Genomic DNA, 21,972 nt, shown 5'->3' on the forward strand with positions numbered 1-21,972 from the left:
GTAAGAATCCTCATTAAATCTTATAATATTTTTTTACACTAGGAATCAAATCATAACAAATTCTGAAATAGAAATGACTGAATTGTTATATATTAAAGTTTCGAGAATGACAAAATTATAAATTGATAGACAAAAACTTTAACAATTGAATTCAAGGACTAAAAATAATATTTCCATCAAAGTTTCGAATGATAAAAAATGACACTCAATTATTCCAATTGCCTATGTGTTTCACTCTCTAGAATTGGAGGGAATAAAATTATTTTTCTCTTACTGTCTATTATTTTTCCCTTATTTACGATACTATGCCGTGAAGGCATTAGAGGATTGGAGGAGCAAGAGTTCCATTTTTCAAATATTCTAGTTTATCCACGGACATCTATACATTGTTCCTACTTTTTTTACTTTTCATTTGTATTGTTATAAAATATTCGATAATAAAAGGTTTCATCTCAAAACCAATTGACAATGAGAGATTTAATTTATCTATCTTATAACGGATGTGAGGTCTCTTGATCTTTTTAATTTCTTTTTATACCAATTGGCAATGATCGGATCCCAATTTTTTTTATTAGACTGAGTACTGGTTTGGGCTTTATGAACTCTTATACCATCTATAATTTGAGGGAATAAAATTATTTTTCTCTTATCTACCATGTGGAATGGGACCTTTTTAAATATAAAAAAATATTTAAAAATACAAAAAGTTCCAAGAGTACAATAAAAGTCATTGATTAATTGAGAAACATTTTTTGGTTATCCATCTATTACAATAATATACAATAACAAATTGTAAAAGGGCTCAATGGAATCTAACTTAATCATAATTGACATGCACTCATGTCCTCAAAGTCGAAGGCTCAATCTATCATCTCACAATTCTTGTCCTAAAATGTTTATCTTGACATTATATTATATAGACTTCATATTCAATAGAGAATTACATTTTTTTTCAATATATTTATTTGATTAATTGAGAAACATATTTTGATTATCCGTATTTTATTGTAGGTCATGGTGTTTATTTTGATACATTTCTCATCTCTTATGTTTGGAAAGAAATAATCATTAGATCAAATATTGAATAAGAACATCGTGCTTTTAGCTTAAGTAATAACCAAGCTAGTTATTTTTCTTAGTTTGATAATTGTAAGGTGAGATCAAACAATTCGTCTTTGAGATGATAATTAGTGTCTTTAATTTAATTGATAGCCAATAGTGTTCGAGATATCTACCATTTAAATTTACTTAATTTGATAACCAAAGCGTTGTTACTCTTCCCTCAAATCTGCTATATTCCATGCAATGCCAAAACATATTAGGACATCAAGTGGGTCTATGGAACAAATTGATGCACTATTTTCATTCAACCCTTTGAGCAAAATGCGACAAAAGGAAAGAAAATTTGTCGACGAACTCCTATTAGGTTGCACTCTAACATAATTTGAGAGAGTTGATTTAGGGTCGATTTGGATTGACATGTTTGAAAACAAATTTTTTTTTTAATTAATTTTTAGAAACACTTATTTAAGCTCCAAGTTAATCCAAATACAAAATTTACAAATAAATTATGCTCCTTTGCTTGATATACTGTTTTGGTGCTTGTTTAACGGTGTCACGCATGAGATTAACAATAACACTCAATCAGTTCATTCTTTAAATATTCAAGCTATCCCTTCAGTCAAACTAAGCTGATATGAATATTATCAATCTGTAAGCAATTTGATCAAAACATTATTCTGAACTGATGATGGCTTATTATTTATAAACTTAATGGAAACAATCTCAGAGAAAATACAACTAGAATACAAAGAAAATGTGGAAATCTATGATACCGCCTTCTACTTCAACCTGACTGTCTCAAAAAATCTAAAACTCATACAAAGTATAGTGAAGAAATTTGAACTACAATGTTAGGCAAGTGATTTGAAGCAATTTCTTAGCCAATTTTGGAGGCAGAGTTAGCTTCATTTCACTTCAAACTGCAAGGCATATTTGAATCTGTAGAACCTCTTGAAGAAATAAGCATGTGGGAGGATTCCAATTCAGACAGAAACTTGACAATTTAAGCTCTGAGAAAGAGAGAAAGAGAGATCGAAGATTTGTTCATTAATCTGTTCGTGGTAACAAGAAACTAAAGCCCGAGTTTTCCCGAATCAGCGGTGGTGGTTCGATATCTCCGATGTCTATTTGTTCCATAGACTTCGATAAATCATCAACTGAGAATGGTATGCTGCAGTCCAAGCAACCGATAAACAAGTTAAGATTGTTCTGAAGTATTTGGTAAAACAAATCAAGTAGCAATCTACTACATAAGGTAGTGGTTCATATTTGTTTGACTCCTCTGCCTCTTAATATATGTAAGTAAGGCCCTTCAGGTTTTTTTCTCATTAAGATCGAAAAAAGTATAAATTTACTGTCCTTAAAATCCTGCTAAACAGCTAAGTTTATATATCTTTAAATCCAATACTAATGCATCTGGGTTGTAAAATAAAGGTTAAATTGAATTCTTAGACTCAATATTTTAACCTTAGTTTTAATTTAGTTCAACCATTATCATCCTTAAGCTTACCAAGCATCTTTGTCATTGGCAAGGAAGAAACAAAATTCTAGAATATCCTGTCTGTTATTTGTGGTTAAACTCGATAGTGAGAGTAAAAATCGAACCAATATTAAACTAAAGTACTTCTTTCAACCCATGTGACTTGCTACACCCGAGTTAAAGGTGAGAAAATAACTGGACAAAGAAAATTCACAAAATAGATTACCTTGAATCGTCGTCCAATAGAAATGAATTGCTAATTGCATGGTTTGAATCTTCGGTCATTAACACCCTCATATTGGATATAACCTAAACATTGAAACAAAAGATTTATGCACTTTTGCAAAGATTATATAAACAAGAGTGGTTCATACATAAATCTCTAGAGTTGAACTACAAGAGATGACACAGTGTGTAAAATCTTACATCAGGTGAAACACTATGGGTCCCATATTTGTCGTCCCAGTACATCGTACTTATACGATACAGCTGCTGTATACTTAGTACCTGTGAGTGAAGAATTTGGTTTGTTCATTAGGTGATTAACTACATACAACAGTACTTAGGTATGTGCATTGTACACCAAACGTTTAGATGCCACTTACCGGACACAGATCGTGACTTATTTCATCAAGTGTCTTCTTTGGCTTCTGATGAATGACCTATTACAGTATTAAAGCAAGAATTTAGCTTATTTTCCTGTTTTCTAATTCAAAATTTTTTTAGGGGGAGGACTTGGACATAATAGAAGGATGGGAAATACCAGAAACCCGATTGCTTGTCTAATATGCTTTAGCTCGTCCCAAGCAGAACCTGCATACTGTATTTTAATTTTATCAGTTAGTAACGGTTTAAACAAAATAAACAAGGTAAAGAAGCATATTCAAGGTACGAGGTACCTCATCGGTGGCCTTATAACACCAATGCTCTAATTCAGACAGCCCAGCTTTGACGTATTCACCATTGCTAAATGAACAACATTCTCGTCGCAATAGAAGACTGTAGAGAAAGAAAACATGTTTGCTGACTGAGAAAAGTTCTTAGTTAAGTATCTTAAGAACAAGAAATCAAAGAGATGAATACCTGTTAAATAGTTGAACGTTGATGAAAGAAAATATTTGAATGAAGACTTTGCGAACCAAAAATGGGGGTACCTATAACGAAATTAGACACAGGAAGGAAAAAAAAAAATTAAGAACATCTAAATAACCAATTACAGCTGCGTGTGCTTATGGAGTCAAATAAACAATAAAGAGAGTTTCAACTTAAGAAATCACAAGTTAATAACTGAACCATATTTGCAAAAAATATGATAAAAGACAAATTGAGAGAGGTTTTGCATACATGATTTGCTTTTAATGTGTTTAAGAAGTTTCCGAGGCTCTTCACGATTCCTTGCCAATGAGCAATTAAAGCACGCTGGGCCTCGGTGTTAGCAACAGAACGAGAAGATCCTTTCACTAAACTTGCCCTTGATGTCCTTGGTGCCTTTTCCATATTACATGAATAAGGGTTAGTGATGAGAAAGAAATGAAACACAAGAAGTGAACAAGACAATCCATAAGGCATAGACTCTAATTAAACATACCTGGATGCACAATCCTAGCAATGGAGAAATTTCTTTCTTCAGATTATCTCTTATCATTCCATAAATTTTCTCTACATAGGCTGTCAGCTGCTGCTTGAAAAGCAAAGCAGGGTACTTCGCTTCAACTTGCCTTAAAGTGTCCACTCCACCACTAGTTCCACCATTGATTAAGGATAGATTGACTCCTTGTGGAGCTCCTCGGAAACTCTAGAAAAAGTTAGAGAAGAAAGACATCAGATAAATTTAAGTATGATGTTAGTTTATATACATAGAAAAACAAGGATCTGTGAATTCTTTTGTATTAACTTGAGTCATCCTCCCAAATAGTGTAGCTGATGATGATCTTCGACGTTGTGGAGCCATTCCAGCAGCACCACTTGCCTTCAGAGTACGCTGAAGCAGTAATAGAAGTGTTGAAGCGTTGGATAACCAATAGGCCAAGACGTCATTGTTATCCTGAGTCTGGAAAGGAAATGGTGTTTGTATTCATGTTAGCAGTGACTCTAAATTAAAAAAGAATGGTGGCGGATAATGTCAATCAGTTTGAACCTCAATTGCATGGCCTATAGTTTGAATTATCCTATCAAAAACACTGGTGCGCTCGACTTCGAACGACCTCCACTGAAGCAGGCACTTATAAATGATACAAGCAGCAATTGGCCTGTTTCCTGCAAAGCCAAGATGCTGTGCAATACATCTAATGAGCAATTCTTGATTCTCTTGCTGTTTCTCATTAAGTGATTTTTGAGGTTTATCCTCTACTTCTGAATCCCTTTGGTTAATAGAGGGGCTGTGTAGATCCTGATTCAGTAAATGAGATAGTAAGTTAGAAGTAATAAAAACCAAAATGGAATGAAGAATTTCTATTTATTCCTTTAAACAAATTCTGTGCTCAAGAACAGTTTTACTGACCAAAGGTGTCCTCCCTTCCCCTCCATAATGACCACTTTCAGCACCTCTCTGTCATTTGTGGCAAAAATTTCACATGTAAATATCCCCAACATCACAATATAATTATTTTTTAGTTATTAATCTATCATACAATACCAATGTCTCATAATACCTGAAGAATCGATCTAGACCGTCCTGAGAGGAGTTTATTAGGTGCCATAGACACAGCTTGTTGGCGCAAAACTTGATTCTCTGATTCCAAATTGGAAAGCTTCTCTTCTAGCCTAATCAAGAGAGTGTTCAGTTAATCAATTCATGAATGTCAAATTAATAGCTCTTACTCGGGTAAAAGACAATTGAAGTGTCCTTAAACTTATATAGAGGATCATTATAAAGACTGAAAACCAGAGCCCATAAGCTGAGTTCCCCCGAAACATTGATACATTTGTAAGAAATCTTAAACTGCAATCTGAGTGTAATTTTCATAAAGATGTTAAATATTGTCTATCTACATAAATTCAACAAAAAGTTGGAACAATTCATTTCCAGCAGGTCCCACATTATTAAATATATAGATAGAGGCAATCTAAGAAGGTGAATGACACAACTTTCCTCTATTTATTCTCACAATAGTGATATTACCTGGTCAATGACTCCTGGAGCTGATGAGCTTTCTTCTCTGTATCTTCTAACTTTTTACGTTGTTCTTCTCTAGACTGTTCTACTTCACTACATTTTTTCTCATATTCATCAGCTCTGTTTTTCTCTGTCTCCAGTGATGTCTGAGAGGTCGTAAATAAACGTATTAATCAGTGTAAAAGGCACTATCAATCATCTCGAATGGTATAAACAACAAATGACTATAATTTGTACAGCATGAACACTTTTGCTTAAAGCCAGAAATAATGACTATTTCAGTTGATTATATCAGAAGTGTTAATGCTAATTTATTACAACAGAATGTGAGAAACACATCTCATCTAGCTGAAATACCAATAGAGAGGTTTGGAAAACAAAAAGAAAAGATTGTCACCAGTGCATTGCCAAAGCATTGACTTTCATGTACTTGCATAACCACTAATATATTGATCTCAGTATGCTAAGCTCAATTAGGGAAAGAAAAGGCTGATTTAGCTAAATTTAGTTTATATGATGAGCAAAATCCTTATTACCTTTAAGCTTTCTACTTCTGTTGTCAAAGCATCAATTTTCTTGGTATCTTCAACCAGAACTTGGGTTTCTTGTATAACGGGAGGTGCTTCTTCAACAGCCTTCTTCACAGCCTCTCGCTCCTTTACAAGCAATGAGTTAGTTTCGTCAACTTTAGCCTGCAGTTCTTGTAAAGAATTTTGTAATTTTGCTATCTCCTGAGCTTTTGCCTCTTCCAGGTCCGTCTGCATAGATGATTCAAAGCTTAGTAGGCAAAATATTTATCTCAGTACAACTATAGTTTCTGGGGTCAACCACAAAGGATGAAAAAGACTACAAGTAATTGATTTGTTACAAATTGTCTATTCTCTGAGGTCAACCAAAAAGGAAGATCAAAACTACAAGCAATTGATTGTTTCAAATTGACTGCTTCTTTTTAGATTTAGTTGGAAAGGAACTGCCTGAATGTCTTATTGGGGAGGAGTATTTTCCATAGTTTATTACCCAGTAATATGTTTTTGTATAAAACGTCACCTGTGACAAATATTATCAAATTTAATGTTAAAATAGCATAAAATTACCCTTAGGCGTTTTTCTAACTGTATGCGCCAAGTAAGTTCCTCCACTTTCTTTTCCAACTTGTCCTTTGCTTCCTTAAGTGCACCAGTCTCCCTTGCAGCCTGAAAAAAAGTGCTTTTAAGTTGCCCAATATGGAAACAGAGAACAAAACACTGCAATGAACTTAGGGTTTGAAATTTTATTAATAGAGTATATGTGAAAAATGCCTACTTCTATCAAAATCAATAATCAGAGTAAGATCAGATAAGAGACTTGATACATCCTTGGTTGGTTGCCACCTTGGTATATACATCCAAGTATACAATTCAAACGATTAAATTTCAAATTATCAAATGGATATTTCCAACGATAAATTTCAAGTATATGGCTATCAAATAAAATCCAATAGAAGATAATGAATTGATCAATCCTTACCAATTTGAGTTTTCTAAGTTCCTTTCTAGCAACTTTTCCCCTCCATCTACATTGTGCAACTATTGAACCTCTCTGAAGTTTCTTATAGTATGAGGCAGCTTTGTGGCAACGCCATCGAGCCTACAATTTTACATATCAACGGGAAAATATTTAATCTAACAATAAAAGGAATAGATCGCTTGAATCAATTAAAATATAAGTAAGGAACCTGAATGATAATTGCCGCCTTTGTCTGCTTCCTAAATCTGAATTCATTCCTAGCTGCCATTGCCCTTAAACCAGTTTGCACATAAAGCACCGAGGTTTGTAGTCTTTTGTAGGCTGTTCTCGCATGAAATCTTCGAGCATTTTTCTGAATTTTCACAGCAGCTGCCTCCCTTTTCAAATTCTTGAAAAGTTTGCAAGCCAGTTTTCCTGTAATCATGGCAGTTGAATGTAATAAAAAAAACCGTAGCAACCTACTTAACAGGAAGCTTTAAAAATTCCTCAATTCGGGGTGTCCATAAAAGGAAATAGCATTAATGTTTGTTATAGAACTCATATAACGGCAAGTTACTTCAAATGCCTTACCTCTCCATCTAGATTGCACGTGTATGGTTGCCTTTCGTAATGCAATGAACTGTTTACGAGCAATATGGGTTCGTGTGCGCCGTTGAATAGTCTTTGCTGCATTACTCAATACCTCTGCTCTCCGAGCATCTAATTCAGCCATCTGACCAGCCCTCAGGAATACTTTTGTCTTACCTATCTGCAAAATGCAAGTTGGAATATATGCCTCATCTTCACCATATATGACTGCATACTTGGCAAATTTTCCATCAAGAACAAGATGTGATATTCGTAGATGTTTTGAACACATACAACCACTCCATCATTGTTGCTATCGGAAAAAATATCATAATCTTGTGATTAAATTTATATTGGTTAAAGTAATGATTGTAAAAGTTCAGGTTAGATTATTTTAGTTTTCAAAGTGATTCATTATTTAATAAAGAAGTGTTTTCCACATGGAAGAAGGTGTAAAACAAGCTCAAAGGAACTTTCTGTCTTACCTGAAACCCTTTAAGTCCCTGCTTTTCTAATATCTTTTTGCATACAGTTTTTTCATCGTAGCTGCTCACCAAGAAAAAATAGGTGGTTTCAGAATGCAGAATATCGAATCCTCTAAGCAATATTGTTACAGAATGAACATCAGAGGTGTTCTCTGTTTCCCACACCACAATTTAAGAGAGTGTATGAAAGTGAGAGAGAACTGCAAAATATTCTAAACTAAGAATACTTACTTTCCTTCTAAGGATTCTTGAGCTAAAATTCCAAATCGGTTAATGAATTCAAAGAACGCACGTCGAGTAGGGTACCCCGCACAACTGATTCTGATTGCCTCTAAGACACCCTATTAAAGCATTGAAATTATTGTAAAGAGGGAAATCAAAATCCAGTTACTGGCGGAACAAAATAAGAGAGAAGAAAAGTAGTACTCACACCACAACGCAGTTGTTGCATTATATTGACATTCTCAAAGATGGCAGGTTTCAAGAGGTTGTTTGGCTTCACACATCTGATATAGTGAGGTTCTGTGGAATTTAGTGTTTCCATTAACTGTTGTAGTTGTAGCTGCAAACACAGAATCCAACACTTAAGGTTGATGTCCCTCAATACGAAAAGATATCTTAGTTTCCAATAAGGATCAAGTTAGGATGTTACATTCAGATTTAGTAACCGATTGTTAAAAAGAAATTTTATCCTAATGCCTTTTTATGTGAGGTTGGAATTTGTTGTTTGTTCTTCTTATCACAAATAGATCATTGTGATGATTGAGAGAAAATTACCTTAAAGCGAGATCCAATTGAAGAAAACTTGGAAGATTTTGCTGATTCTTCTTTTAGAGGGGGGAAAAGGCCAGCAACAAATGGACATTTGGATGCACCTAACAAATCCTGATGTTCAGGAACAACATAATCCTTGTTTTTGTCCAAAAACTGTTCGGATTGATATAAAACCTGGAAACAAATACTTAAATTGTAAGGGTAAGAATTTTCCCTGCCATGAACAAAATTACGCCTTGGAGTTGATATTACCTCTCCAGCATAATGAGCAATGGTAAAATCTGTTCGAGAAAGTTTTGGCTTTATAAACCGCTTATGTGTTTTGAAAGTCTGATAGAGCTTGTTAGCAAATGTCTCATGTGTTGACTTTGGAAACATGCTGAAAACAAATGAAAAAGGACAGTTTACATGTTAAAATTGATTGAACTACAATTGCATTGGAAGAGTTAAAGTGTTAAACAAAATACACATAAGCTACAACTTTTAGAATTGTATAATGCCACGAAATTTCCTAACATATAATGGTCAGTGTCCGTGAAAAGTGATATTTTAGTGAAAAAATCGTATTACGATAGCTTACCAAGCTTCATCAAGGAGAGCCACAATTCCACCAGGTTTCTGTCAAATAAAGATACCACAACTAACTTCAGAAAAGTATGATAATATGAATAAACAAGAATTGAGTATAAGAATATATCAAATAGTCATAACTACAAATGGATATTTCCAACATGTGTATAGCTCAATTGATTGTACTCGACCAAGAGATTATTCGACCATTTAGAACTAGGATATGTTTGCTGTAACATTTTATGTGAGAAAGATTGGGATCTGAAAAAAGATAGGTTGGACAAAAATCAGGTTTCGTCACAAAGCACTTGTAAATTTCTCCGTTTCATGAGTTGTCTATCTGGTGTTGTGGTGTAATAACATTAGAACCGATCAAAGGTCTAATCAATATTATTGATGGACCATTTATTATGTTAATCACCTATTGCTGATCTGATATAGATTTATGAAGTCACCAATTTTAATGATATACATAAAGATACGTGTGCATCCATTTGCATACACTACCATGTTGAAAAGAAAGAAAAAGGTCACCGCAGCATTTTCATTGCCCTGAGATTCAATGTCCTATTTGGCATCATGAATGGAAAAAAAATATATATGAAAATGAAAAAAAATCATATATCTAACCTTTTCAATGAGATCTAACACATCTTGGTTGTCCACAAACTCAATATAACTCCAGTCAATCTCTTCTTTCGTGTATTCTTCTTGTTCCATTTTGAAAACGTGCTGGACACCCAAAAAAATATGTATATTAAGTTTACTAATGAAAAGAAAGTTAAGTGTTTAAATGTTGTAACGATATCTGAAAGTCACCTGATTGAAATGTTGCTGTAACTTCTCATTCGTGAAATTAATACAGAACTGCTCAAAACTGCACAGCATGATATGCTGAAATTAAGTTACAAGAATTTCCAAAAGTACAAATACAAAGCTTACATGGATATAATCACATGAACATGCACGTCAGTGAATAATACATGACCATGATAAATAAAAAGTAATATGGTCGTATGTATGGATAAAACTCACACGAAGGATCAAGGCGTCGCATGAAAAGAGCTGGTTGGAGGACATTTAATGTGAATAAAATTTCACTGTAATGCTAAGTTTACAAGAAGAAAACTAAGCTAATAATGGAACTCTAATAAAACTCATGTTATCCACCCCATCAACCAGTAGCCTCTAATGCTTACATGTGTTTCTATGTTTGTTTGTTTTTCTTTATCTCTTTGATTTTGATACACGGGTCGATTGGAACACTTGAATCAATATCCATATTTAATCATTATTCCTTACCTGTTAGCTTTGAAGCTTTCAAAACCATAGATATCAAGGACCCCAATCAGGGACTTGGAATTAGGATCTTGTCCAATTGAGACATTAATTTTATCAACCAGCCTGCATATGGGAGATAAAATACATTTAGACTCCGTATGACATTTAGTGTTTCTTTCTAGTTTCAATCTTGTATAGTAGTTTCAGGGTGTAGTTCAATTATTAGGCATAAAAGTGGATGGTATCTTTTATAAGCTGCGAACTTACCAGTCAAATAGTCGAGAATATATAGTTTTAGCCAAACCATCACGGCTAACGGCTGCACTTTGAGGATCCAAGCTACGTTTTATCACTTCTTCAGGGGTGATCATGACACGCTTACATAATGCATCTTCAAGGCCGGCATTATCACACCTGAAAAAAGCGTGGTTAGACAAATACCGCTAATATAAAAAGATGTAAACATATGAAGCCCCATTCTAAAGCAGGATAAGTACATGAGAAGCTCTGAAGTCATTTTAAGATGGAACTTGGCCTTGTCATCTTTTGGAACTGATGAATCAACTTCTTTTCCTTTAGCAAATTCAATGTTTCCAAGATGAAGAATTGCAGCAACAACCCTGAAGATTGCTTCCTGACAGAGTAAAGAGAGAGGAGAGGAAAGACATAAGAAGATGACTAACTATGCTCAAAATTAGGAAATATTTACAAGCTTCAGAAGATACCATACCTGCTCCTTAGCACTTATTCCAACAACATCCATAGCTCTTCTAGTGGCAAGATAGTCATGAGCATCACTTACATCAACCAGCTCATAGCAATTTGATTGATTTAGATAATGAAATGACCTGGGATTTCCCAGCTTGAATTTTTCAATTTCCTGTTATATCATAAACAATCTGATTCACAAACCAGGACTATGCCAATTCACATGAGACATGTCCTAAATAATTTAACATTCTTAGTTAGTTAGTGGGGTGAAAGAAACTGCTGAATACCTCCTGAGGTGCAGCACAAAGGAGGTAAAAGCAATGATAATTGCGCTCAGGATCAGAAACTTGGCAAACCCGAGATCTCTCGAGGAGGTAAGTTCGGATAGCTGCTCCCGAGATTCTTCCATGCTTGTCAAACTGGATTTCAACAAATTTACCAAAGCGACTGTATGGAGAAAATAATTATCAGGAACAATTTGAGAAATGAAAATTTGCTGCTTTTATTAGTTTCTAGAAATAAATATACTTTGCACTGCAAGGGGAAAAGAATTTTCTGCCTTCTTTGAATGTGGAAAGGTTTTTTTAGGATGCGTTTAGAAAGGAAACAAAATCTGATTGAAATACTTTTTTAAGATCTTTCAAAAGCATATTTTTTGTGTGTTAACTAAACACTGCCATTTTTTAGAAAAACACTTTCATCCTCCACAAAGTTTACCTGGAATTGTTATTTCTGACAGTTTTAGCATTTCCAAAAGCTTCAAGCACTGGATTTGACTGCAAATAAAGTCAAAGGGAGAAAATACAATGAGATTTGAATCAGAAGTAAACTACACATGATTTGAGGGAAGAAAACATAGCTTAAAATGTGTCTAGCTGTCCTGGAGAAAATAGTGGTTCTATATTGAAGTTCTAATTTATCATACCTCAAGAACTTGTTGCTCAACTGTTCGTCCTTCAGTGGCCGCCCGGCCACCTAAAAATGCAAGGTACCTCATAAGCATTTTTGTGGTTTCAGTTTTCCCTGCTCCACTTTCACCACTGACCAGAATTGAATTGCTTTTACCCTCATTAATCATCGCCCTGTTTTAGTATAAATGTTAATTGTCAATATGCAGAATTTCTTCAAGAATAAGTGAATAACATGTTGAAATTTAACCTGTAGGCAACATCAGCAACAGCAAAAACATGAGGACTCAGTTCTCCAAATGGTGCTCCTTTGTATTGTTGCATCATGTGACCATCATAAAGATGAGGCAATCTTTGGAATGGATTAATTGCAATAAGAATATTGCCAGTGTATGTCTGCAATAAGAAGGAATATTATAAGATGTGATTTTTTTTTCTTCAACAGAGTGACGGTTTCAATATGAAGGGTGAAAATGTACATAGATTTCATTGAGTTCGTATCGAATTTTTAGATTTTGTAAAACTCCTGGCTCGTGCAAGTAAGATAGCTTTGTCATGTCATCAACGCCACCAGCTGGAGCCTCCACATCTTTGGGGTATATTTTGGATAATTTTGCCACAACCTAAGATGCCAAATAGCACACACAAATCAATATTTGTTGAGATGTATGGTGAAGCAGCGTTTCTAAGAGAGGCCAAAAGATACATCTGAGTCAAAAGAATTGTAATTTAATTGTAGCTATATTGAGAAAATACAAGGATTCTTAACACAAACTATTCAGGATTATCATAAATGTAATGAACAAATTAAATGACCATCAAAACAGTAACTTATTTTTTATCATCAACTTAACTTCTAACTGCTGGATCTCAGCTTCCTTTAATGGTAATATGAAAAGAACAAAAAGAGAAAATAAAGAAAAGATTTTTGACTACTTTTTTTCCATTGCTGGCTTCGATCTCAGCTTCCTGCCCTGTAATCTTGGACACCTGTCCATCAAGCCATGCAACTTCTGGATCTTCAATCCAGACATGAGAGCCTACAATAATGTTAACTGGAGTACCCTGCATATATTGAAAATAAAAGATTAATTCAGAAATTATCACATTTGCACTATTTTTTAAAAGAAATAATAGTTTAAAATTAAACACATTTATGAAAAGTATATACACTCCAATCAAGAAGCTAACAGAAATTATGAAAAGTGGCATTCAGGGATTATTTTGAAACTGTAACTTCTTTCCAAAGTAAAATAACATCGCTTATTACAATTCTACTTCCCATACAAGGGAGTCTAGCACGAACTCAATTGTTCCTTAAGTTCTCTACATGTTCCATTTCCATGGAAGAAGTATTTGTTTGAACTTTCTTCTAACTGGAATCCTAAAGAACATCCCAAGAAATAAATATTTACTAGGAAACCTATATGACAGGCAGCATCCATACTACCGCAAAATCTTGACCCTTCGATGAAAAGGTCCAGTTATTAGGGGATATTGATTGACTTTGCACCTGTTGATGCTCATCCCTCCACCCCATCATAAGCCTTAGATTTACATTCTAACATTTCATGATATGACAGAATACATAAAAGAATCATCGGCTATCATTACATAAATAGACAATGGCTTCTAAAACTTCCACTCACTTCCCACAATTTTTTTTATCACACATTATTTTCAAGGTCCATTTGAAGATTATGAACAGAAATCAATTAAAAGTCATTTGCAGCTAGCAATCTAATCAGCAGCATCAAATCACAATAGAATAAATTATTCTGTGATTGTTTAGCCCCTTTGATCTAGCAAATAAATATTACAGCCAGACATTAAACATATAAACCAGAACTGTTTTTGCGTGGTTCAATCAAGATATATGATGGTAGTACACCAACCATTTCTGATGCTGTAATCTGAAGTTTGTTGGCGATTGGGTACTTTCTTCAAACACTTCAGCTGCCTAATTCATACACCATACCAAATACACAACGGCTAAAGAAAACTTCACCTTGATCAAAACAAGAATGACCAAAATGACCCATTTGTCAAAAATCATGGCTAAATTCACATGAGAAATCAGAAAATCAAAGAAAATGAAAGATGGGTCGGAGTGTAATGAAACAAAATGCAGAAAAGAGACATTGGGGAGAAGAAATGGTTGAGGAAAATGAAGGAAAAGAAGGTATTGTGATGTGAAAAAGTAAAAAAATGTGTGCTTTAGAGAGAGAGAGGTAGTGAATGTGGATCGGATGGAATGTGGGAGTGACATTGTTCAGAAAGACCGGTAAGTTCGGTAATTCCGTTAATTGCGCGCCAATTTGTGGTTACCAAGTCTTTCTTTTCTCTCGCTCTCAACAGAAATGATTTTATATGTCACAGCAGAGCGGGGTGTGCCAAATGCTACACTGACTTGCCATAAATCAACCCTTCATCCTCACCCTACGATTCAAATTATATTTATATTATAATTTCTCAAAAAATGTCACACGTAAAGTTTAAAAATTTTATTGTTTTTGTCCTCGTTGAATGATTGTAACACCTCAAGCTCAGGATTCGAGTCATGATTCGAAATTCGAATTTAACAAGCTATCCTAGTTTTACTATACGACCAAGTCGTAGGGATGCACGGAAATGCAGGGACTAATGCCAAATTCGAATTCTGAATTCCGATTTTTTTACATTATAATTATAGTTTCTCATGTCACTCGTAAATTTAAATTTTTTTTTATAATCATCACATTTAAATTATAATTTATTAGATGTCTCCGTTTGGTAACCATTTCGTAATCATTTCGTTTTTTGTTTTTAATTTTTAAAAATTGAGCTTATTTCTTTCTATTTTCTATGATGATTTACATCTTTATTTTACATATGGGAAAAATTATTAGTCAAATTCTAAAAATAAAAATAAATTTTCAAAAGCCTACTTTTTTTTTTAATTTTTAAATTTTGGCTCGGTTTAAAAAAAAAAAAGTGGGTAAAATGTAGATAGATTTATCAACGATTTAGAAAACAGAATTGAATCGGTTTTATTTTATTTAGAACCAAACTGTCAAAGAGGCTAAGGAAAAAATTTGTCAAAATTAAATAATATGTTAATATCTAATATATTTTAGTCTCGTTCAAATTTCATACAATCTCCCTCATATATTCAACCTAGTCAAATCTCATTCAAACTTCAAATATATATTTTCTTTTAATTTATCTAATATACATTAGTTTTTTAAAAAAAGAATTATACATTGATTCATTTAGTATTTATTATATCAAGATTTCAATTTCAACCTTTCGTGTTTTCATTTCTTTTTCTTCTTTATATTTAATATATCAATTATGTTCAAATAATAGTCAATACAAACATAGTACAACATAAGTTTGTACCCTTGATCAAGTGGATAGAAGTTTGGATTTCTCACCCTACATATTGTCGATAGACTTATTGTTGCACTTTTATTGCATTAATGGTATTACTAGAATAAGATACCTAAGATTATCCATATACTATGGACTCTTTAGCCTATTACTCAAACCATGAACCTGAATACGAAAATTATATGTTGTCAAAATTACACTAATAATCTTAAAATTTCCATCCATCACGTACAAATTGCAACTAAAGATAATTAAATAATAATAAAACATTCATTACAAAGATTAGAGCATAAATCCCATAGCTCATCTATTGTAATAAAAGGAAAAAAAAAAAATAATGATGGTGTTACAATGTTGATATAAAGGTCTTTTTTAAAGTTCAGGTATTCAATTGTTTTTCCTGCAATTCTATGGCCCACGTCTCATACTCGGAGATCTCAGACATAGTTGATTTAGCTAGAAAACAATCCGTTTTTTTTCCAAAACTTTATGAAATTAATGGGAATGTTAGTCCCATGTCTATTGTTTGCACATTCATATGTTAGTTCATTCTCCTTGAACGTCGAGAATCGGATTAGAGAAATTGCAATAAAGCATAAAACAAGAAGCAAGTAGAAACCGACTTGTTTATATATGGCTTTTTAAAACAACGAACTTAAAAAACGAGTTAACAGAAGTAATGAAGAAAAAGAAATTTAGAAAATAAGCATAATTCTTAAGAACTTGAAACTAAAACAAAAAATGGCCAATAGAATAATGGAGAAAGGGAAGGATCATCATCAACTAACAAAAAAGGACAACCTCCTAACCATCATTAACAATAGTAGAAAATGGTAACAGAACAAGCATCTCAAAGTAGCTGCTTAACTGTGTTTGGGGAGATGAGGAAAGGGGAATGGGGCCAAATCTTTTGAAAGTAAGGCACTACTTTACAAAAATCCCATGGAACAGGAACAACATCATAATGATAGGGAATCACTTCCAATGTTTTGCTTCTGATGTTACATTGGTAGATGTTTGAACCCAACCTAATGAAAACAGAGTCGGAGTTTCGACCAACGAATGATAGTATTTGAGATTCTTTAGAGCGAATACCTGAATTTGGGTTCTGCTTCCACATATCTTTGTAGCTTAATTTGTGTAGTAACTTCCACCGGTACTCGCAATGAGCACCCATGGTGTACGGTGATGAGGAGTCATCTTGTTCCTTGTACAGAACCCACGTCTCCAAACCAAGCTTCCCACTTTGACCATACTGCAAAAGCCCATTGGATGACACTCCTAAAATGGAGTCCTCATAGTCATGAGTCAGCTGACCGACCGGTAGCTTGATTGAAATTATGCGCCTTTCTCCAAATCCGGGATCATAAATGGCTAAACTTCGATATGTTCCAAACCAGTGGATAACTCCATTAATCACAGTACCTACTGTCCACGGGCTCAAAGCAAAATCTGAAGAACAGACAAGAGTAGATTGCTTCCACGTCCAAGTCCGTGAGGAGAAAGTCTCTATGGAGATGGTGTTAATTACATCAACTCTGCATTCACAGTTTGCCCGAACAACTCTATATACTATATCTCCGCCACCTTCGCCAGGGTCTTCTGTCATGAATGCAGTACAAAGATATTTGTAGTGCTTTTGAGGTTGAGGAAGTTGGCATCGGTACTTAGTGACGGAATCCCAGACATAATAATGTTTAGGGTGCCGGCCACAGAGAAGAAGCCCATCAGAGTAGTCAATAAAATAGCCAAGTTTCCTTAAGATTCCAGATGAAATTAAATCATCACTCTCTTGACAAGTTGAAAGTAGAGGTAGAGCAGGCTCATACCGAGGGCGCCTCACCCCATCTTGTGGTCTGTCAATGTAAAGAAAATTGCATACAAAAAACCCAAAAAGACGAGTGTGTGCACCCCATTGCTTTTCATAACTACGACGAAAAGAAAAATTACAAATCAAGTACAGCCATCTTTTGGACACAAGAATAAATTTGAAAACAGATTTCTCTGGCAAACGAAGGAGGATTTCAGTGAGGATGTCATCACATGCCAAAGCTGAATGAACACTATTGCTAACCATTTTCTTCCCTCGTCTGGGGAAGCATTCTGACGAGTGCAGATTTCCAGTATCACCTAAACAAATTAATTTGCTCACAAGTTAAGATGCACTGCATTTTGCATACAACTAACTATCACATGCAACTAGTTACACCAGAATGTAAAAGTTCACAAATAAATAAACGACGAAAAGACAAAGTACATATGAAGATGACAACAAGTACTATATTGCACATAATGAGAATCAAGATGAGGACTGAGTATGAAAATCGAGTTTTTATGGATAGCTAAGTACGAAAAACAATAAAGAAGCCTTAATCAAGTCAGCAACTGATTACTCTCTTTAAGACTTATATCTTAACTGGAATGCATTTATATTCCCTCTGTAATTTTTTTTCCTTTTTAATGCTTTTAATGCTTTCTTTTTCATTCATTGTGGAGTTAGTATCTTTTGAGCATCAGCCTCTTATCGTTACGTTGATGAAAAGTTTCGCTTATTGTTAAAAAGAATTATAATAAAGTTAGCAACTGATTATGTAATTCTCATATATGAGCTCAAGTTGTTATAACACGACATACAGATGGACAAAAAAGAAAAGAAAAAACTGCTTAATGAAACTTCATGAATGGAAATCAATCACAAACATAATTTTTTCTAAAAAAGAAAAAAAAAAATGTGGCATTGACAATATTCTTTGATATTATGACCAAAATAATTGATTTGATGGCAATGTTTAATGGGAGTATGCTTCCTGATCATTATAAAAGAACTCTCTTAACTTGCTTAAATATAATGCAAGATATTAGTACCGGGCTATGAATAGCAGCAAGTGAAATATAGTTTCAAGAGACAGGTTAAAGATTTAAAGCATTTAGTAACCACCAAAATTTCATTCCAAGATTATGTTGGCATCATGAATCCAATCATTTAGTATCAAGAGTTTCAGATGTATCTTTATCCAAAATTTATGAGTTATCAAATTCAAACACCAAATCAAACACTATAACCGAATAGAACAACTAAATTTTTATCAACAAATGTAAAGGATGATACTGTATCAAGCCATGTGATTAGACTAGACCAAAGGATCTTCAGTAACAAACATAAAAGGATAAAATACAAAGTTGAGCCCTTGGACAGAGTTAGCATCCACTCGAGCAAAGATCCTGCTTCCTAATAGAAGTCAGGGTAGCTTCATGAAAGTTCTCTCTTTGTTATCTTTTATCTCTATTTCTTAAGTAGTACTACTCCATTTTACGAGTTAATCAACTTGACATTTCTTACTCTTGTCAAAGAGAAGGGCTAAAGGATATGCATAAACTTCACCCAGGCATAATAAAATGGCTATCAAAGAGAAGGGTCCAAGTTTCCAACATTCAAGGTTCAATCCCCAAATTTAGAACTTAATTACTATGTATTAAAACCTTGTCTCCAAACCAGACACCTCAATTATTAAGAAAAATCACCAAAAGAAAAACTAATAGTTAAAGCTCACATAGAATGCAATCTTTTGAACTAGTTTGTTGCCAACACCAAGTTCAGGATCCTCAATCAAAAATTTCAAACGGATTTATACAGTTCAGTACGTCAGATGAAATTCTACATCAGAATTTGAAACTAGCCATGCTACACTAAAAATGGCATAATAATTTTCAGCCCAAAACAGAGTGGACATGCAACAATAATAGCCCATAAATCGTGCAAAAATTTATGTGAATATATCATCACAGACCCATAAGACTTCAACCTGAGAATCACATTAAGAAGATCCAGAATAAAAAAATCGACAAACGGATGAAAATTAAACATAAAAACAACCCAAATCGTTCCTATCACTCTCTTTGTTCTATTTCTTCGTATGAACTTAAAATTAGAGCCACAAGAAATCATAGAAAGCAAAGATGAACACAACTTATCAAAACCCATCTGTGTTCTACAACAACAAACCAAAAAACCTCCGAAGAAAGCGCAATGAAAAGAGGAAAGAGAGAAAGAACGATCGCAGTTGTTTAAGTGAGGAAGAAATTTATAGATACCGATTGTGAAAGCCATCATTTTCGTACCTGACGGCCAATTGCTTGCAGAAGCAGAACCCGCAAGGGGAGAATTTTTCGCGTTAACCATGGTTTACAATGGAAGGAAATATTTGGCCAAAAATATAAATTACCTAAACAAAGGGGAAATTGCATAATATGTTCTTTTTTTTCCCCCTTTTTGAAAGAATTGCAAAATATGTCTATATAATAATAATTTGCTTTATATTTAGATTAAGTTTATGCCCATGTCCCATTTTGCTTGAAAGTTAAAATCTTGGTCGGTTTTTTTCTAAAATAGTTTAAGAAAAGATTGGAAAAAAATTGTGATGAATCGGAACCTACCGTAGTTCTGATGATGTCTAAGTTAGTAGTTTGGTTTCATGCCATTAACAACTCGTTTGATAATATTTTCATTTTTTATTTTTTATTTTTCGTTTTTTGTTTCTTATTGTTTGTTTCCTCTTTTTCTAAAATAAAAAATATGATTATGTTTAATAACTATTAAGTTTCTTAAAATAAGAAATAAAAACATAAACTTGTTTGATAACTATTCTTTTTTCTCGTTTTTTATATTTTTTTTCTTTACATTTTCTTTTCATATTTTATAGTTTAAATATAATCTAATTATATAAAATAAAAAATATATAGTCATTACAATATAAAAAATTTAAATTTTCAAATACACATAAGTTTCGATGTAAGATTAATAACAATAATACAATTGTTTTTATCATTCATATGTTCTCATTCAAGTCATTTCTTTCAAATTTTAAATGATGTAGACTCAAATCTAACTCAATTATATTATTATGTAAATGTTGTGGTTGTAAAAATATTAAAATGAACCTAAATGAATATTATAGTAAACAAAATTTATATAATGTAAAATTATAATTGGTGTCATATGTAAGAAAAAAAAAATTAAAAATACATATAAAAATTCATATTACAAAATTTAAAAATATTTATATATACACATTGAAAAAGAAAAATTATTTTAAATGACAAAACTGCTGAAAATATTTACAAATAATAACAAAATATCACATTTATCTGCAATAGACTACTATTTGTATTTATCAAGATATAGATAGATACAAATATTAGTCTATCATGGTCTATTGTAGATAGACAGTGAAATTTTGTTATATTTGTAAATATTTTGGTTCATTTTCTTATATCTGAAAAACAACTCTATTGAAAATTTGAAATTTGGAAATCAAAATAATATATAAATCTAAATATTTGAAAATCAAAATTAAATTTGCTATATTTGTAAATATTTTGATTCATTTTCCTATATTTGAAAATAACTCTATTGAAAATTTGAAAATTGGAAATCAAAATAATATATAAATTTAAATATTTAAAAATTTAAAATTAAATTAACATATAGATATAAAAAAGAAAAAAGAAAATAAATACAAATAAAAGAAAGAAATAATTATAAAAAATACAAAAAAAATATATAGAGAGAGAAAAATGAAATAAAAAGAAAGAAAGAAAAATAAAATAAAATAAGTCTCACACATGAGATTTGATTCCAATACCATGAAGTTAAGTAGTAATTTGGACAAGTTTACTTGTTAAACAACTTTAAATAAAATAGAAACGAAGCAGGAGAAATTACCTTTTTAGTCCTCAATTTTGATCCCATTTTTAGGAACATTTTTCAAATTTTAAGAACAAGAAACATGAATGATTATCAAACAGATCAGTTTATTAAAAATGAGAAACATAAACAGAAAACAGGAACGTTATCAAATAGACACTAAATTTTCGTTGACATCTCGATATTTCTATTGATATTTTCATATTTGTACAAATTCAATATTGATATAAAAGGATAAATTAATATTCCGTAGAAAACTCCAAAAAAAACTCAAAATAAGCAACAAAATGTTACTAATGAAAATATCGTATAAAAAAAATATATGTTAACTTATTTAAAAATTAGTTAAAATCACTTTTGGTTCCTGAACTTTCTTAAAAGTGACAATTTAGTTCCTGAATTTTGGTTGGTACTGATTTAGTCCATATATTTTTAAT

General features: G+C 32.8%; 2 protein-coding genes across 3 annotated transcripts; both read right to left on the reverse strand.

The window, feature by feature from the left end:
* Positions 1–1,740: 1,740 nt before the first annotated feature.
* On the reverse strand, positions 1,741–13,530 carry LOC150035767 (myosin-11). Its single transcript, XM_090314942.1, has 37 exons — positions 13,396–13,530; positions 12,939–13,082; positions 12,710–12,855; positions 12,477–12,633; positions 12,269–12,327; positions 11,839–11,998; positions 11,571–11,720; positions 11,338–11,474; positions 11,108–11,254; positions 10,862–10,963; positions 10,379–10,436; positions 10,190–10,291; positions 9,570–9,607; positions 9,242–9,368; positions 8,993–9,163; positions 8,646–8,777; positions 8,447–8,556; positions 8,216–8,276; positions 7,734–7,911; positions 7,372–7,577; positions 7,164–7,283; positions 6,752–6,850; positions 6,194–6,415; positions 5,664–5,803; positions 5,194–5,305; positions 5,043–5,090; positions 4,680–4,931; positions 4,437–4,592; positions 4,131–4,337; positions 3,887–4,030; positions 3,626–3,696; positions 3,442–3,541; positions 3,306–3,362; positions 3,148–3,204; positions 2,969–3,049; positions 2,769–2,851; positions 1,741–2,233 (listed from the first exon to the last, which is right to left on the reverse strand). The coding sequence occupies exons 1-37, from the start codon at positions 13,528–13,530 to the stop codon at positions 2,110–2,112; spliced, it is 4,593 nt and encodes a 1,530-aa protein (XP_090171068.1). The 3' UTR covers positions 1,741–2,109.
* A 3,085-nt stretch (positions 13,531–16,615) lies between these two features.
* On the reverse strand, positions 16,616–20,109 carry LOC150035768 (F-box protein At5g03970-like). 2 transcript variants are annotated; one of them, XM_090314941.1, is made up of 2 exons: positions 19,951–20,109; positions 16,616–17,961 (listed from the first exon to the last, which is right to left on the reverse strand). In XM_090314941.1, exons 1-2 carry the CDS (start codon positions 20,009–20,011, stop codon positions 16,682–16,684), a joined length of 1,341 nt encoding a protein of 446 aa, XP_090171067.1. In that variant the 5' UTR covers positions 20,012–20,109; the 3' UTR covers positions 16,616–16,681. The 2 variants fall into 2 exon arrangements, with proteins under 2 accessions (XP_090171067.1, XP_090171066.1); XM_090314940.1 differs by having other exon boundaries at positions 19,924–20,038.
* Between the last annotated feature and the right edge of the window lie 1,863 nt (positions 20,110–21,972).

The sequence above is a fragment of the Benincasa hispida genome, chromosome 6, assembly GCF_027475165.1.
Source record: "Benincasa hispida cultivar pf3 chromosome 6, pf3_genome.v1.1, whole genome shotgun sequence".
Lineage (NCBI taxonomy): Eukaryota > Viridiplantae > Streptophyta > Magnoliopsida > Cucurbitales > Cucurbitaceae > Benincasa > Benincasa hispida.

Excerpts from the sequence above, each read along its gene's own strand:
- LOC150035767 (XM_090314942.1), bottom strand. The coding sequence starts at position 13,530 with ATGCAGGGTACTCCAGTTAACATTATTGTAGGCTCTCATGTCTGGATT. Across the intron at positions 4,593-4,679 it reads CTATAGGCCATGCAATTGAG|ACTCAGGATAACAATGACGT; the intron begins GTTCAAACTGAT and ends TTTCCTTTCCAG. Across the intron at positions 2,852-2,968 it reads CCCATAGTGTTTCACCTGAT|GTTATATCCAATATGAGGGT; the intron begins GTAAGATTTTAC and ends TTCAATGTTTAG.
- LOC150035768 (XM_090314940.1), bottom strand. The coding sequence starts at position 20,011 with ATGGTTAACGCGAAAAATTCTCCCCTTGCGGGTTCTGCTTCTGCAAGC. Across the intron at positions 17,962-19,923 it reads AATGATGGCTTTCACAATCG|GTGATACTGGAAATCTGCAC; the intron begins GTATCTATAAAT and ends TAATTTGTTTAG.